The following is a 13,826-nucleotide window of genomic DNA, read 5'->3' as shown; positions in this document are numbered from 1 at the left end:
ATAATGCATCAGCTACCAAATTAAGTAACAATGGGGACAAGGGGATAATGAGGTTTCATGTGAGATGAACGGGCAATTAGTCCACAAGCTAGGTTGAGAAAAACTAAAGGCCATGGAGGAGTGATGACATGTCCATGTGTGGAAATAGCTCAACTAGTGAAGAGTTGAACTGAAGATCAATATGAGGAGAAGCATATCGAATATCGGACATACCATAGTCTCATGTGGCAAGATGGTGAAGATCAAGGCAAAGCTTTTGTATGAAGGACCGTGTGCAATTGTGAAGTGCAGGCTAAAGGCTTGGGACACAACAGACCATCAAGGCAGTGAAGTGCGAGTAAAGACCTTTGGCGCTGATGGACTAGGGCAATGGAGAAGAGAAAGTAAGGCTACGATCGATAGACTATGAATGCCATGTGAAGATATGAAGAGGACCATATCATTTCATGGAGATCCAGTCAAGTGGTGATATGTGAATATATCAAGTGGCTTGATGGAGTGAAGATGGAGGAGCTTCATGCAATGGACAATGGTCAAGTTGCAAGGTTGGTCACACGTGTTGATGACCATCATTCATCATATGGAAGATAATGAGGGAGTGTGGATGCTTGCGAGCATCACACTAGAGATGAAATGGAAATGCACAAGGCAAAGGTATGGCTTGTAGGACATTTTATTTCACCGACCTAAGGTGTATAAAGAAGAGCATTGATTGGGTTTAGGATAGATAGTCATATGATCAAGAGCAGCAAATTATTTTTGCTATCTAGTGCCAATTGAGAGGTCTAACATGTGTTCCTTAGAGAGACGAGTGGTGGCTTGAAAAGCATTTGAAAAACCTTTGTGAAATGATATAAAAATGCTAACATGTGCTAAAGGTGTTGGTTGTCTTGTGGGACAACACTTGGGAGTTAGCAAATTTTCAAAAAGTTTGAAAAGGTGTTTGGAGATGGGCTTGGTGGGTGCGCTGTATTCAGCACCACTGGATAAGTTTGGTGCCCGAATGAAAGCCCTATGTCAAGTTATGGTAATTGATACAACTAGTGGACTAACCTTTTGCTAAGTGATTGACTGGGCTAGGTTAAGTCCACACCAAAGTGGTGAGTAAAGGCTTGGAGATGGATGAAGTGTGATCAATCCAATTGGAGCAAGCCAATTGGAGCAAGCTCACACTTTAAAAAGAAGAAAGATAAAAGCAAAATCCTATGATAAAAGAAAAATGTACATGCTAGGGATTGTTTTGCCGGTCGAGACACAATAAAGTGTGTGGTCGGGTTTAAAATAGATAATCGTATCATTAACAGGAGAACTCTAAAGCTTGTTAATCGGTTATAGATCCGAATATGGATCCGAATGTTCTCAAATACTAATACAAAACAAATAGTATGGATTTGAATTTGCACTTTTAGTTAATATCAAGTATTTATCTTTTATCGATAGTTTTAGAAGGAAAATATCATTATTTAAGTAGAGATTAACGTAAACATAACACATGTATGTAGCAACTAAAAATGCAGTATCGACTAAAAATATTTTATTTGTTAAAATAAAAAATTGTATAAATAAATAACTATTTCAATCATACATAAAAATGTTTATAAGGAAATTAATGAATTAAAGTATATAAAATAATATTTGACAACAAAAAATAAAATAGTGTATTTTAATATATTTTATAACATTAAATATATAAGAATCAAACAAAATCAAAATAGTGCTAAACTAAACTTAATATTTATATATGAATATTAAATTTACATCATTAGTCATTAATCATTTGTCATTAGATAACTTTTAAATAGTTTCAATGGATACATCATTAGTTGCACTAAAAGTAGTGTCATTAGTCTTCATAAACATAAGTTTTAAATAGTTTCATCATGTGTATATTCCTTATAGACATAGATAACAATCGGATATTCCATGATTTTTTAATAGGATCTAGAATCAGATAGAGAAAAGCATCCATATCAGAAATAGGTGTAAATAAAAATATTCATATATAAGTTTTATCGGATATGAATTCAGACAAAAAATAGATATATACCCATTTAGCCATTAGTCTACTATATAAAATATATTATCTATAGGTTGTCCAAAAGAAATCAAAAGCTAATATAATGAGCATTGATTGGTTTACTTGCTACCTACTCATTGAATAGAGAAGATCTTGAAATATTAAGCAGCACCTAAAGAAGATCTTGAAATCAAAATGGCATTCAACAACTGACATCCTCCAAACTTCATTCTCTATTCTCTGTGCATAGAAACAAAAGAGACTTTTGCATTTATACTCTTGTTTTGTATCGAAATTATGATTTTATCCCTGTTTTTTAACTTTGTGAATTTGCCCCTGCGTTTTCAAAACGAAGCACCACTTTGCCCATATTCCGTCATCCTCACCTAACGGTGTTAACTTTTATACAAATGACAACTATGCCTTTGTGATTTTGCCCCTAGTTTTTATGGTTGTTTACGATTTTACCCCTAATTTGTAATAAGACATTTATATTGTATTTTAACAAAAAATGGTTATATTTTACCAAATATATTTGGCACAATTTGCAATGATTTCAAATTAATTCATCCTCAAATAAAATGAACCATGCGGTCTACATCAGGAGCCAATCTGGATGTGGATGCTTCTAACAAATTGAATGATAATGTAGTGATTGCTACTGGCATCCACATTTCCACACAGCCAGCAGGCAACAGATATCGTCACATTCATCAAACGAATCTTTACATAAATTATCTACTACGAGTAGGTAGTAGCTAGCATTCATACGAATACGAACGGGTCAGCCTAAACTACAGAGGTCGCCCCGCCGACTGCAGCTCCAGCAGGAAGCTACGCCTGGCCCAGGGCCACCCCTCCGTCACCGGCAGCTCCAGTGAGGAACTGACACCCGCCCTGCTACGGTGGCTCCAGTAGGCTGCTGCTCCTATCCCACCGCCGCTCCTCCAGCGGGCACCAGGAAAGGGCGGCGCGGCAGGCGCAGGCGAGTGAGCTGGTGTGCCGCCGGCCGAGGCCGCCCCACCTCCACCGCGCAAGGCGGAGTGCGAGCAGGCCGGACCACCGCTGGGCGAGCCCACCCTGTGTCCTCTGCGTCAGGGGCAGCGCAGCAACCAGTCTCGGTCCCCACGCGTCCGTCGCCGCCTGCGCTGCCGCCGCCGCTGTACCCCGCCTTGGAAGCGCCCCTAATGCAGCCGCCGCCGCCGCCGGACCCCGCCTCGGATGCGCCCCCGATGTAGCCGTCGCCTGCAAGAAAGCCCGCCCCTGCGTTTTCCTTCTGGTCGGATGGGGGGAGAGGCTGATAAGGGGCAGTTTGGTCTTTTTCCTTTTGTGTTTACAGATTTTGTATTTTTTTAAACCATTTATTCTATCCTTATCTAACGGACATCCAAAGCAGGGGTAAACGGAGGATTCGTTTCAAAATAACGAGGGCAAAATCACAAAGTTTAAAAAACAAGGATAAAATCACAGTTGGACTGCTGGAGAAGGGAAAAACACAATTTTTCCAAACAAAAATAAGACCCTCTTTAGAATACCAGATTTTCCCCCCTAAAACTTGCATTTTTTTCTAGAAATTAAATTGATTCAAGTAAAATTTATATATGGTTCAGGTTAAATTTTCGGGGTCCAAAGAGCACTTATGTTCCGAATTACAAATGTGTACCGATGCAACTTCAATTGAAGTTATTGCTCTCCACGGCACAAAAAAATAATATGAAATACACTAAACTTGAGGTGATTTGTTAAGAGGTGTACCACCGTACAGGTGAGTGTGCTTGTGTGCCTTGTGCTTTTGGGGGGGGGAAAAAGAACAGATAAAATCTCAGACTTGTTTTTGTTAAGGCCATGTTTGCTCCAAACATATGTATAGATAATAGACTAGCTGACTATTAGTTAGATCTTTAGATAACAATTATTTCACTAGTTAGACCAAATCAGATAATGAGATATTAGTCAGCTAAATATTATCAAATAATGAATCCAAACAGGTTCTAAATCAACTTCATTAATTTATTATTTAGTTATGTCTACCACTAAGATTATAATAAACATGTAATAAAAGAACAAAAAAACTAATATGAAAGATAAAAGAATAAACAAATAACTTACCATATGCATTCCAGGTAAGAACTTTAGAACAAGTGACCAATAAAATGTATTTTCTTTACAATAAAAATGGAGCTTAAAACTAAATTGAAAAACGAAATCCCGTTTAAAACTAAATTGAAAAACGAAATCCCCATGGCAAACGCAAGAAACAGGAAAGCAAGAACCGGAAGAAACAGCCAATATACAGAACGAGCCAGCACACCGTTTTCTCATACGGTTGGCCCCGGAATTAGGCGCCTCGATTGCTTGCTGGCCGCCGGATTAGTCTTTCCCTACCCTAAGGTTGGTCGCCTTCGGTGCTCTAAATTTCTTCTCATCCGATTTTTATTTCTATTTTAGGAGTTTAGTTGGGAAAAAATAATTATTTTTCTCTCTATTTATCTCTGTTTCTTGGCTGCCGTTCTCGGATTCTGACCTTGTAATCCATCTCAGATCGGTCGGAAGAACAGCCCAATCGCGGTTCATCAGAAGTAACTCTTTTTTTTCCTTTTTCTTTTTTAGTTCCTAGATCGACAAGGCGAGTTGGTTGGGTACTTGGTTTGGTTTGCTTCAGGTGAAACTGCTGAGAGCAGATTCTTGGATTCCTTGACTTCAAAGTTTGCATGTCTTTAAGTTCTGTCCTGAATTCAATTTGAGCTGCTGCTGTCTGTCTGTCAGTAATTCAGTTAGACATTCCAGATTTTGTTTCCTCAAATCTATATCAAAAAAAAAAACAGAGTTCTTGAGGTGGTTTATTTAGTGCTCACGGATCTGCAACCCCAGTATTTGGTTTGCTTAAGGTCATATCAGTTTGTTGTTAGTTTCTTGGAATTTCTTTCCACGTTGTAGTTTGGTTAGATTAGGATTAAATCAAGTCTTATAGTCAGTTGCTACACATTTTTGGATCAAGATTCGGACAAGCAACTTGTTCCTATCTCTCTTTATTTCTTCTTCCATTTGAGTTCCTGTTTTGCCTTTCCAGTGTGGTACAGGATTAGATCTAAGTTTAATTTTTGCATCCACGACTCCAGATTGAGCTTGTGTGCTGTTCTTCTTTTGCTATCAGGATTCTTGATTGTGGTTCTGAATGGTTAGAATTTAAGACATGCTTTTAGCTGAAGTTTTGTGGCATCTGTTCTGTCTAACGGGTTGCAAGCGGTTTGAATTTTTCAAGAACAAAAGTTTCCAACCTGTACGGATTATCTTCTGTTTCTGGGATCTGCCCATCTGGGGAATTGCTCCTGCTTCAGCCTCTTAGCTTGAAGTCAGAGCAGGAGGCGATTTCGCTAAATTGGTTTTAGTTATCCTGTTTAGATAATTTGAGTCACATCTAATAACATGCAGGGGATTGAATCTTTACCCCCAAGCTTGCTTCACATATAGGACCTGATTTCCTTATATTATGTAAAAATTCTTAGTTGATTCACCTATTTTTTAGGCTCATTGATTTTAAATCTTTTCCCTACATGACTGTTTGATTCTCACTCAGCGCTCAACCTGAATATAAGGTCGTACTCTGAATTTTGTGACTGGGCTTGTGGAGCTTATATGATGGATAGCTTGTGCCCTTCTAATATCTGGGGTATATAAGAAGGTTCAAGTTCTCAATTTCTTTTTCTCCTGGGTTATCTTTGATAGTAATCCAAGTAGTTTTATGAATGCATCTCAGAGTGAGGGACAAGATCTTGCTTCTAATGCCACTATTAATCTTTTTCAGTCATGTTTACTGAACATTTCTTGGCTCATGTTGGCAACCTTGAATGTTGGACACTATGACCTCTGCCTTCATTTATTTGCTCATCCAGATTATAGGACTCTGCCTTCAGCTCTTTTCTGTGTTCCTCAGCCAATTTTTATGCATAGTGCTATCTTGGTGTCTCAGTAACTTGCTTTGTTGTTATGGTGTCAGCAAACACCTATTACAATATGTTGCTCAGATAGCCTACTTTTAATCTGATTAGGCATAACACCATACAAATAAGACTGTTGGTTTATTCTGGTGACTTTATATCCTTGACATTCTTCTGTCAAATCATTTATTAAGGGTGAACTTTGTATTCCACTTGTACGCTTTACCTAGAGATACAATACTTGGCTCTTAACAAACAAGGTCTTCATTTTCTTATCCATTCATGTTCTTCCCTGTGTGCTAGTGCTTCTTTTGACTTTTATTTGTGGTCCACCTTTTATGTGCATATACATTTCAGTCTCAGGTTTTAGTGGGATATGATGAAGCTAAAAAGTAGACAATTGCCGTTCTATAAGGATGTTAAGCCTGAAGACTGCCGTTCAGGCTCAGGTCTTCCACATTTGGCTGCTCAAGCGAAGTTTGCTGCCATGAACATGCAGACTGAAGATGTCAAGCCTCGTCGACCAGTTCAAGTCAGACGAAGTAGATGGGTTCTTGGTGATGTAACCGAGGTGTTGGATCATAATTCGTGGAGGCTTGGGAAGATTACAGAAGTGCTGAAGAATGACTGTTTTGTCATCAGGCTAGCGGGTTGCATCCAACCAAGAGCATTCCACATATCTTGCTTGAGGATTCCACATGATAGCAAGCAGTTGACTGTAGGAGACAGGGTGAGATACTGTTTATAATTTATATTTCTAGTTAAAGTATATTTGTTTCATATTCTGATTATTGTCCAAATGAAAATAGTTCCATTGCATGTGTTTGAACTTCAAACCGCTGAATTACTTTTGTCTAAAAGTGAAAAGCCGCCATTTTTTATTGCCACATGAGAAAACGCACCTGGACAGAAAAGGTACTTCATGAAATGAATTTTTTTCTCAAATGAAATGAATATGTTGCATTTCCAGTTAATAAAAGTTAGGAATTTGGATGCAGATCATGGACAAAGTGCAGATAGATATTTCAGCTTTTTTGCATTATATGGTTTGGTTTGGTCTATTGTGAAAGCATTAACACTTGTTGAAAGTTGAAAATTGAATATTCCCTTATCTTCAACTTATTATAGACTGAACATTTTTTACTATAGAAATTTTGTGCTTCAAGAAGTGAGTGATGGTGAATCAGTGGTACCTCTCACCATGAGCATTTGCTTGACTTCAGTATCTGGCATTACAATCTCTGTCCTATCCTCACATTACCAGTGTAATTTCTTTTTTGCCTTTCTTTGAGAAAGTATTTCATCAGTATCATTCCCTTTTTCAGGTCATTGAACTGAATAAACCAATCCGATTTGCTGACTGCTCCTCTCATCACTCAAAATTTGTGATGGAACAGGACCATCAAGCCTATGAAGAGGTTGATCACTATGCTAAGAGGAAAGCAGCCAATATTTGTGCTTCCACTGGTGCTAGAGCTGTCAAGAGAAAACTAGAAGCAAGTAGGATTCCACCTAATGATTTAGTTAGAAGAACAGGCAAGGAACGGAAAGTAGCTGCATATGAATCTCGTCAGTTAACCAAGAATGAGTTGCCTCTGAAGGTGTCTGCTAGGAATGCCATCGATGGAGATCGCTTTCATAGGCCTTTAAGTAGCAGATACAATGATCTTACCAAGAACATTTCTGAGATAAAATCAGTTTGCAAAGTTCTTCCTTTGTCTGAGAAACCTTTGCACATCAGAGAAGAGAACGAGTGTTCAGTGGCTAGTTGCAGCGCAAATTTCTCAGAGTACTGTACCAGTGATAACCAACAATCAGTCGGAACCGGCAGCTGTTTCCCTGATGATGTTATCTCTGCATGTCAATCTGGGCAGGAGATTAAGAACACCTATGGCTCTGGTTTATTTCTGAATGTCCATGAGCTGGAGCTGCAAGCATACCAATCCACCGTCAGAGCTTTCCATGCTGCAGGACCCCTGACATGGGAGCAAGAGTCACTCCTGACAAACCTGCGCCTCTCGCTCAACATCTCGAATGAGGAACATTTGCTTCAGTTGAGGCATCTCTTATCTCTTTGAAAACTTTCAAAAACTAATATGTTTTTTTTTATATCTGTGGATTACCTTCAACTTGTAGAGATCTCCACAGCCCTGTGTCGTCTGTTTTCCACCTTGGCGGTGTTGTATATAAAGAAGAGTTCAGAGAAATTCACCTATAGTTGCTGTACTCCACCAAAACTTTGTTGTTAGGAGTAAATGAGAGTTGCTTTTTTAGTGCTTTTACAATTCAAGGAAATGTAAAGCTATCATCGAAATTTATTATGTTGATAATCAAGTTTGAAATATCAGTTTCTTCAAAGGAAGCTGAAGTATCAATTGTAGTTACTGATTTCACTCATTCTATCTTTTCTTTGGTAGTATCATTTTGTACATTGGTGGCTGTAAATGATTCACCATCTATAGTTCCTGCTTCAGATATATCCTAAGGGCAATCTTGTCAGGTTTTTATTTGGTTCAGAAGTCAGCCAAGCTGATTTTTTTTCTTGAATATGAATGTAAACTGTGAATTATTTAGAGTATTTTACTAGTTTTGCATTGATGCTGCTGATGTTTCAATCTCATATGCTGTGAACACACAGATTTCTGAGCAGTGGATGGATAGTACCACTTTATGAGAAAGAGATCGCTGAAAGAGACAGTGCACTGAAGTCGTCTGAAAACCAGATGCTTGGGTTCCTTTCTCTCACGTCAGGCCATCATATTGGCATGTCTGGATTTTGTAGATGCTGCGAAGAGGTGGCCCATGTCACGGATAAGACTGAGTACGTCATCAAATAACTTAGGGACTCAAAATGTGCTCATGCCCTCTTGAAATTCAAATTCTTCTGTTTATATGCTCCCAAGGGACCATATTTTCAATTTAACTGGAAAATTGTGTAAGTTTTCTTTTAATCAAACTGTAACTGTGTTTGTCAATTATTCAGCTAAATTTTGTGCTTGTTACTTGAACTTGTATTTCTGCAACAAGCCACTGTTCGATTATTTTATATATATGACCAGTGCCCATCCATTTTTTTCGTCTATCCATTTATTTCGTCCACCTCCCCCTAACTACCGGTAGTCGAGAGTTTTTTCTATCTAGACTTATATCACCAGTGCCCATACAAGTTACAATAGCTCTTGTTTAGCACGATACGGAGTCCGATTCTAAAACGCATTCTTAAGGTAACCTAGATACCTACGAATCCTAATAATCCAAATATATCGTAATATATATGAATAGGAATTTTAAACCAAATCGTAATATGAATAGGATAAGAGTACGAATATATTTCTAATATTAAACCACAACGAGTAGATTTTTTTCTGCAGACGGTCCAGGTCCAGCAACCGAGGCCCATGTTCCACGATGTTTCGAGGCGTTTGCTTTGCTCGGGCCCAGCCAGCTGACCGGTCAAAGCGCGCGCGGCGAGGGCAGTTCCATCAATTCGTCGAGGGCGGGGAAATTGAGGGTTTTCCCGCGGCGGACAGCGCGGGTCTGCACTTCTGCCGCCAACCTGCTCTGCGCCGGATCGGCTGCACGGGCCGAACAGCAAACAGCGGCGAGGTGCACGGGACGCTGTTGCGTGCGCCGAGCCGCGCAGCGAGGCACGCCTCCTCATTTTGCGTCGTAGTGTCGGTCTGGCCTGGATCTGGTGCGGCGCGGCCGCGCGTGGGCGCCCGTGTGGCTCCCTCGCCACATCCTCAATTCGAATCGAAGTTCACTGTCACTGAGGAAGCGAGGGTACCTGGGCCAGGTATGGCTAATAGCCTAGCTATGGCTTTGCTTGGAACACAAGAACTAGTGGAGGAGATCTTCACGTGTCCCTGTCCTGTCCGGCCAAAATTTTTGGTGTGAAATCTCTGAAAAAAAATGACGTTTATAAAAATCGTTAGGGCGGGGGATGCACGCTGCACAGAAACCGAAACGACGTCGTCTCGTAACCCAAGACAGATCGAAACGATCGTTTTTGCGTTGGGCGGTCCCACGTCGTTTCCTCGGCTCCCTGCGCTACCTCTGTCCGAATCCCGTGCGCAGACACATCCGTGTATCCATCGACGGGTCGACGCCGTTGTTTCCTCAGCTCCCCGCGCGCGCAACTCGCCCGGCGCGAAGCTCCCTCCCGCGCGCGCTGTTCAGGCTGTTCGCTTGCGATCGTAAATTTCTAAAGAATAGCGTTTTTCTCTTCTACCAAATTAGTCAACAATAAATAATTTACGATACGATACGACCTCCCGAACAAACTGGCACAGACCTCCCGAACAGGCTGGCTGTCCCGCGCGTGACTTTGTTGCTGGTATATAAACAGTCTGAACACTACCTGCAGTAGTCTGAACACTTTCTGCAGCAGCGAATAGGACGAGGCTCACATCCAATACTTAGACACGTGCATGTATTATTAAATATATACTAAAAAATAACTAATTAAATAGTTTATGACTAATTTACTAGACGACTCTTTTAAACCTAATTAGATTATGATTTAACAATGTTGTGTTACAGTACACATGTGATAATGACGGATTAATTAGACTTAATAAATTCTTCTCCAGGATTACCCATGAATTCTGTAATTTATTTTTTTATTAGTATCCGAACACCCATTCTAAAACTTTACACCCTAAAATTAAACAAGGCCTATGATCAATTGCTGCAATAGTCTGTTGAACACTTATTTCAATGGACTGCTACTATTTTTTTTATAAGGAATGGACTGCTACTATTGATATCGAGTTTAAAATCAACGTGTTTGGTATTATTTATAAAGTGTTTACTAGGGATGAAAACGGATCGGATACGGACGGATATCACTGATATTATATTTGTTTTCATATTTCTGTCCGGATTCGGATTCGAATACGGATAATATCAACTATGTCGGATAGGATATGATTAGATATCGACATCATAAATATGCGATTTGAGTATTCGGATACGGATACGGTATCAGATGTTAGATATCCGGACTCGGATACGGACAGATCTCAACTCCTGTAAACGGATTCGGTTTCAAATACGGTCGGAAAATATCCGTACCGTTTTCATCCCTAGTGTTTACTATCGACGTATACATGCTGTGTTGTGCCGTGCGTGTGTTTTAGAGATGGACGGTATACGTGCAGGCCACAGTTGATCCAACTCATTTTTGTTGCATTTAAGTTTTTACTCTGTATAGAAACTACTATAGAACTTATGAACTGAGGAGAATAATTTCTAAGAAATATTAATTGTGCTATTTTTTCCTTCAAAGTTGATATAAAGGGTTGGGAATGCCCTTACCACATCTAGGACAAGTAACTTTTGTTTTGTGAGCCGAAGGCCCGAGGTGCTGCTCAGCCTTGCCGCAAACCCTACCCGGCCCAAATTTCCCCTGGTTTCCCTCCACGAATTTCCGTTTTCCCTCCACGCCCGCGCCCCTCTTCCCTCCTCCATTTTTTTTTGAGATCAAATCCTCGGGCAGCAGTGCCCACCAGTCCACCACACCACACCACCCCGCACAACAAATCGCACGCCTCGGTTCCTCCCCTCCACGCTTCTCCCGCTCCTAACCCCTAGTACCTTCTTCCCCCACTCGTCCGCTCCGCCGCCGCCGCGACGTCCAGCGGCCAGATCCGCGCAGCAGGGGTGTCCTCCGCCGCGGATCGACCGACCTCCCGATCCGCGCAGGGGGAGTGGCGGCTGGCGCCGGAGGGCTCGGCCGGGGACTCCGCGAAGCTGGAGACGGAGGAGGGGAGTGGTTCCGCTGTGGTAGATCCGCCAGCCCTGTCGCCGGAGATGGACTCCTCCGTCGAGAAGGTGAGCTCCGATCCGCGCTCTCCCGGCTCGATCTGTGTTCCGGAAGGTGGGTGCGGGTGTCAATAAATCGCGTTGTCTGTTTCTTCTTCCGCCGCAGCAGGGGAGCGGGGCGCTGGATCCGGACGAGCGCTCGCCGGCCTCCAGCGAGACCAAGGCCTGCACCGAGTGCCACGCCACCAAGACCCCGCTCTGGCGCGGGGGACCCTGCGGGCCCATGGTGAGTATAGTATTCCCGATCCCGGCCCCCCGATCTGGTTCCCCGGAACCCTAGCGACATTCCCGTTCCCGATCTGTGCCGTCCTCGGCTAATCCGCTCCCGATCTGTGGTCGCAGTCGCTGTGCAACGCGTGCGGTATCCGGTACCGGAAGAAGAGACGGGAGGCGATGGGCCTGGACTCCAGCAGCAAGGCCGGCGGCGGCAACGAGCAGCAGCAGCAGCAGCGGAAGAAGAAGGCCACCGCGGCCTCCAAGCGGGAGAGGGAGAGGGAGAAGGAGGCGGACGAGGTCACCGTGGAGCTCCGCGCGGTGGGGTTCGGCAAGGTGGTGCTGAAGCAGCGGCGGCGGATGCGCCGGAGGCGGCGCCTCGGCGAGGAGGAACGCGCGGCCATCCTGCTCATGGCGCTCTCCTCCGGCGTCGTGTCCGCCTGACTTCACCGCCACCAAATACATGCGGTGAGAGGAGGAAACCGCCGCTGGTGCTACAAGCCGCAGATTTGCTCGACATGCGGCATGATCTGAGCCCAGAGAGATCCGCATCTCTCTCTACCCCCCTTTTCCCCCTCTGGATCTATGCTAAGTTTTCCCGGCCAAGTAGTAGTAGTTCATCAGTTGGAACAAAGCGAGTTTAATAATTCGTTTCCGTGTTAGGCTAGCAGCTCTGTTCCTCCCGTTCTTTTATGTTGTTGCCCCCACCTCTAGTCCAGTTGTAATCCTACCGCTAGTAGTAGTGTGCTAGTAGCTGTCTTGTAACCTTCTCTTGCAATGTAAGGAGAGATTATGATCATCCTTCCGGCCGTTCTTGCAAGCGAGTAGAAGTGGCTTGGTACCAGCTCCCGGATCTGGACGAGTGTGCGGTGCTCCGGCTGGAATCGTGGCCGGAAATGCTGGGGTGCTCTGCAGCTAGCTCTTTTGCATCGTCTCTCTATGCTGGACTGCACTGCTGATGACGTCATGGTTGACCAGCTGATGGTTTCTCTGATGTCGGAGTACGTCTCCACCTACGTATAGCAGCCGAAAGGCGTCACTGGTCACTGCTCACTGCTGCTGCTTGCGAGGCCCCGTTCGAGATGAAAACACTGTTCGTTACTGGTCAGCGCTCAGCAGCAGCTGGGCACGCATCCAGTCATCCACCCACACGGCGACAGTGTTTCCTGAAAGGGAAGTTTGCGTACCATCACTCGGCAGGGCAGTCAACACTCCAGCACGCAGCTCGGCTAGGCAGCTGAGAGTGCTTTTGCGCTTTGCACTCACCTGTTGCTCCTCTCTTGCAGTCTTGCTTACCATAGCTAGAGAAGCCTGTCCTGACTGGAGTGGAGGCGCTGAAAAGGTTCCTGAGGATTTTCCTCTTCCGGAGGGTGCATGATGCGCTCGCTCTCCTGGCCGCCGTGGGGAATATCTTGTGATGGCTGCTCCTCCATCTTTGTCCTGATCAGGACAATCGATGGGCCGGCCGATGCTAACAGATGATAGATGGCCCGTGGGCATCTTGCGGTGTTCGGCAGAACTAAAAAAATAAATAAAAATACTGTTTCAGCTGATTGTTGCGAGAAAAAATACTGTTCTAGCTGAAATCACTGTTCACGTGAAAAGTGATTCGTGAGGGGGCTGGCCAGCCAGCCGAACAGCCCCTGGGGTTGTTCCGCTCTCTTTTTGTGTTCTCTTGCTGCTGCTGCTGGCGATTCTTGGCGAGGAGCAGCGCCCATGATTTGGGTTTTCCCTTGTGGCCAAGCAGCGTCGGGGTCACACAGGGCGGAGCTTGTGCCCTCTGGGATTGTAGTGTAGTAGCCATCGACAGTGACAGAGCTGTTACTGTTAGC

General features: G+C 43.3%; 2 protein-coding genes across 9 annotated transcripts; both read left to right on the top strand.

Annotated features, from left to right (window-relative positions):
* Positions 1 to 4,268: 4,268 nt before the first annotated feature.
* Positions 4,269 to 8,804, top strand: LOC136550988 (uncharacterized). Of its 7 annotated transcripts, none has more exons than XM_066542581.1 (4): positions 4,270 to 4,408; positions 4,559 to 4,596; positions 6,313 to 6,685; positions 7,281 to 8,802. In XM_066542581.1, the coding sequence occupies exons 3-4, from the start codon at positions 6,332 to 6,334 to the stop codon at positions 8,031 to 8,033; spliced, it is 1,107 nt and encodes a 368-aa protein (XP_066398678.1). In that variant the 5' UTR covers positions 4,270 to 4,408; positions 4,559 to 4,596; positions 6,313 to 6,331; the 3' UTR covers positions 8,034 to 8,802. The 7 variants fall into 7 exon arrangements, with proteins under 7 accessions (XP_066398680.1, XP_066398678.1, XP_066398675.1 ...); XM_066542578.1 differs by having other exon boundaries at positions 4,559 to 5,699; XM_066542582.1 differs by lacking the exon at positions 4,559 to 4,596 and adding an exon at positions 4,628 to 4,679 and having other exon boundaries at positions 4,273 to 4,408.
* Positions 8,805 to 11,442: 2,638 nt separating this feature from the next.
* LOC136550986 (GATA transcription factor 16-like) lies at positions 11,443 to 12,838 on the top strand. 2 transcript variants are annotated; one of them, XM_066542577.1, is made up of 3 exons: positions 11,443 to 11,790; positions 11,891 to 12,007; positions 12,124 to 12,838. In XM_066542577.1, exons 1-3 carry the CDS (start codon positions 11,770 to 11,772, stop codon positions 12,436 to 12,438), a joined length of 453 nt encoding a protein of 150 aa, XP_066398674.1. In that variant the 5' UTR covers positions 11,443 to 11,769; the 3' UTR covers positions 12,439 to 12,838. The 2 variants fall into 2 exon arrangements, with proteins under 2 accessions (XP_066398674.1, XP_066398673.1); XM_066542576.1 differs by having other exon boundaries at positions 11,444 to 11,790; positions 11,888 to 12,007.
* Positions 12,839 to 13,826: the final 988 nt, after the last annotated feature.

This window comes from Miscanthus floridulus, chromosome 4, assembly GCF_019320115.1.
Source record: "Miscanthus floridulus cultivar M001 chromosome 4, ASM1932011v1, whole genome shotgun sequence".
Classification (NCBI taxonomy): Eukaryota; Viridiplantae; Streptophyta; class Magnoliopsida; order Poales; family Poaceae; genus Miscanthus; species Miscanthus floridulus.
Note: the sequence above shows the minus strand (reverse complement) of the source record. Positions and strands in the feature narration are given on the sequence as shown.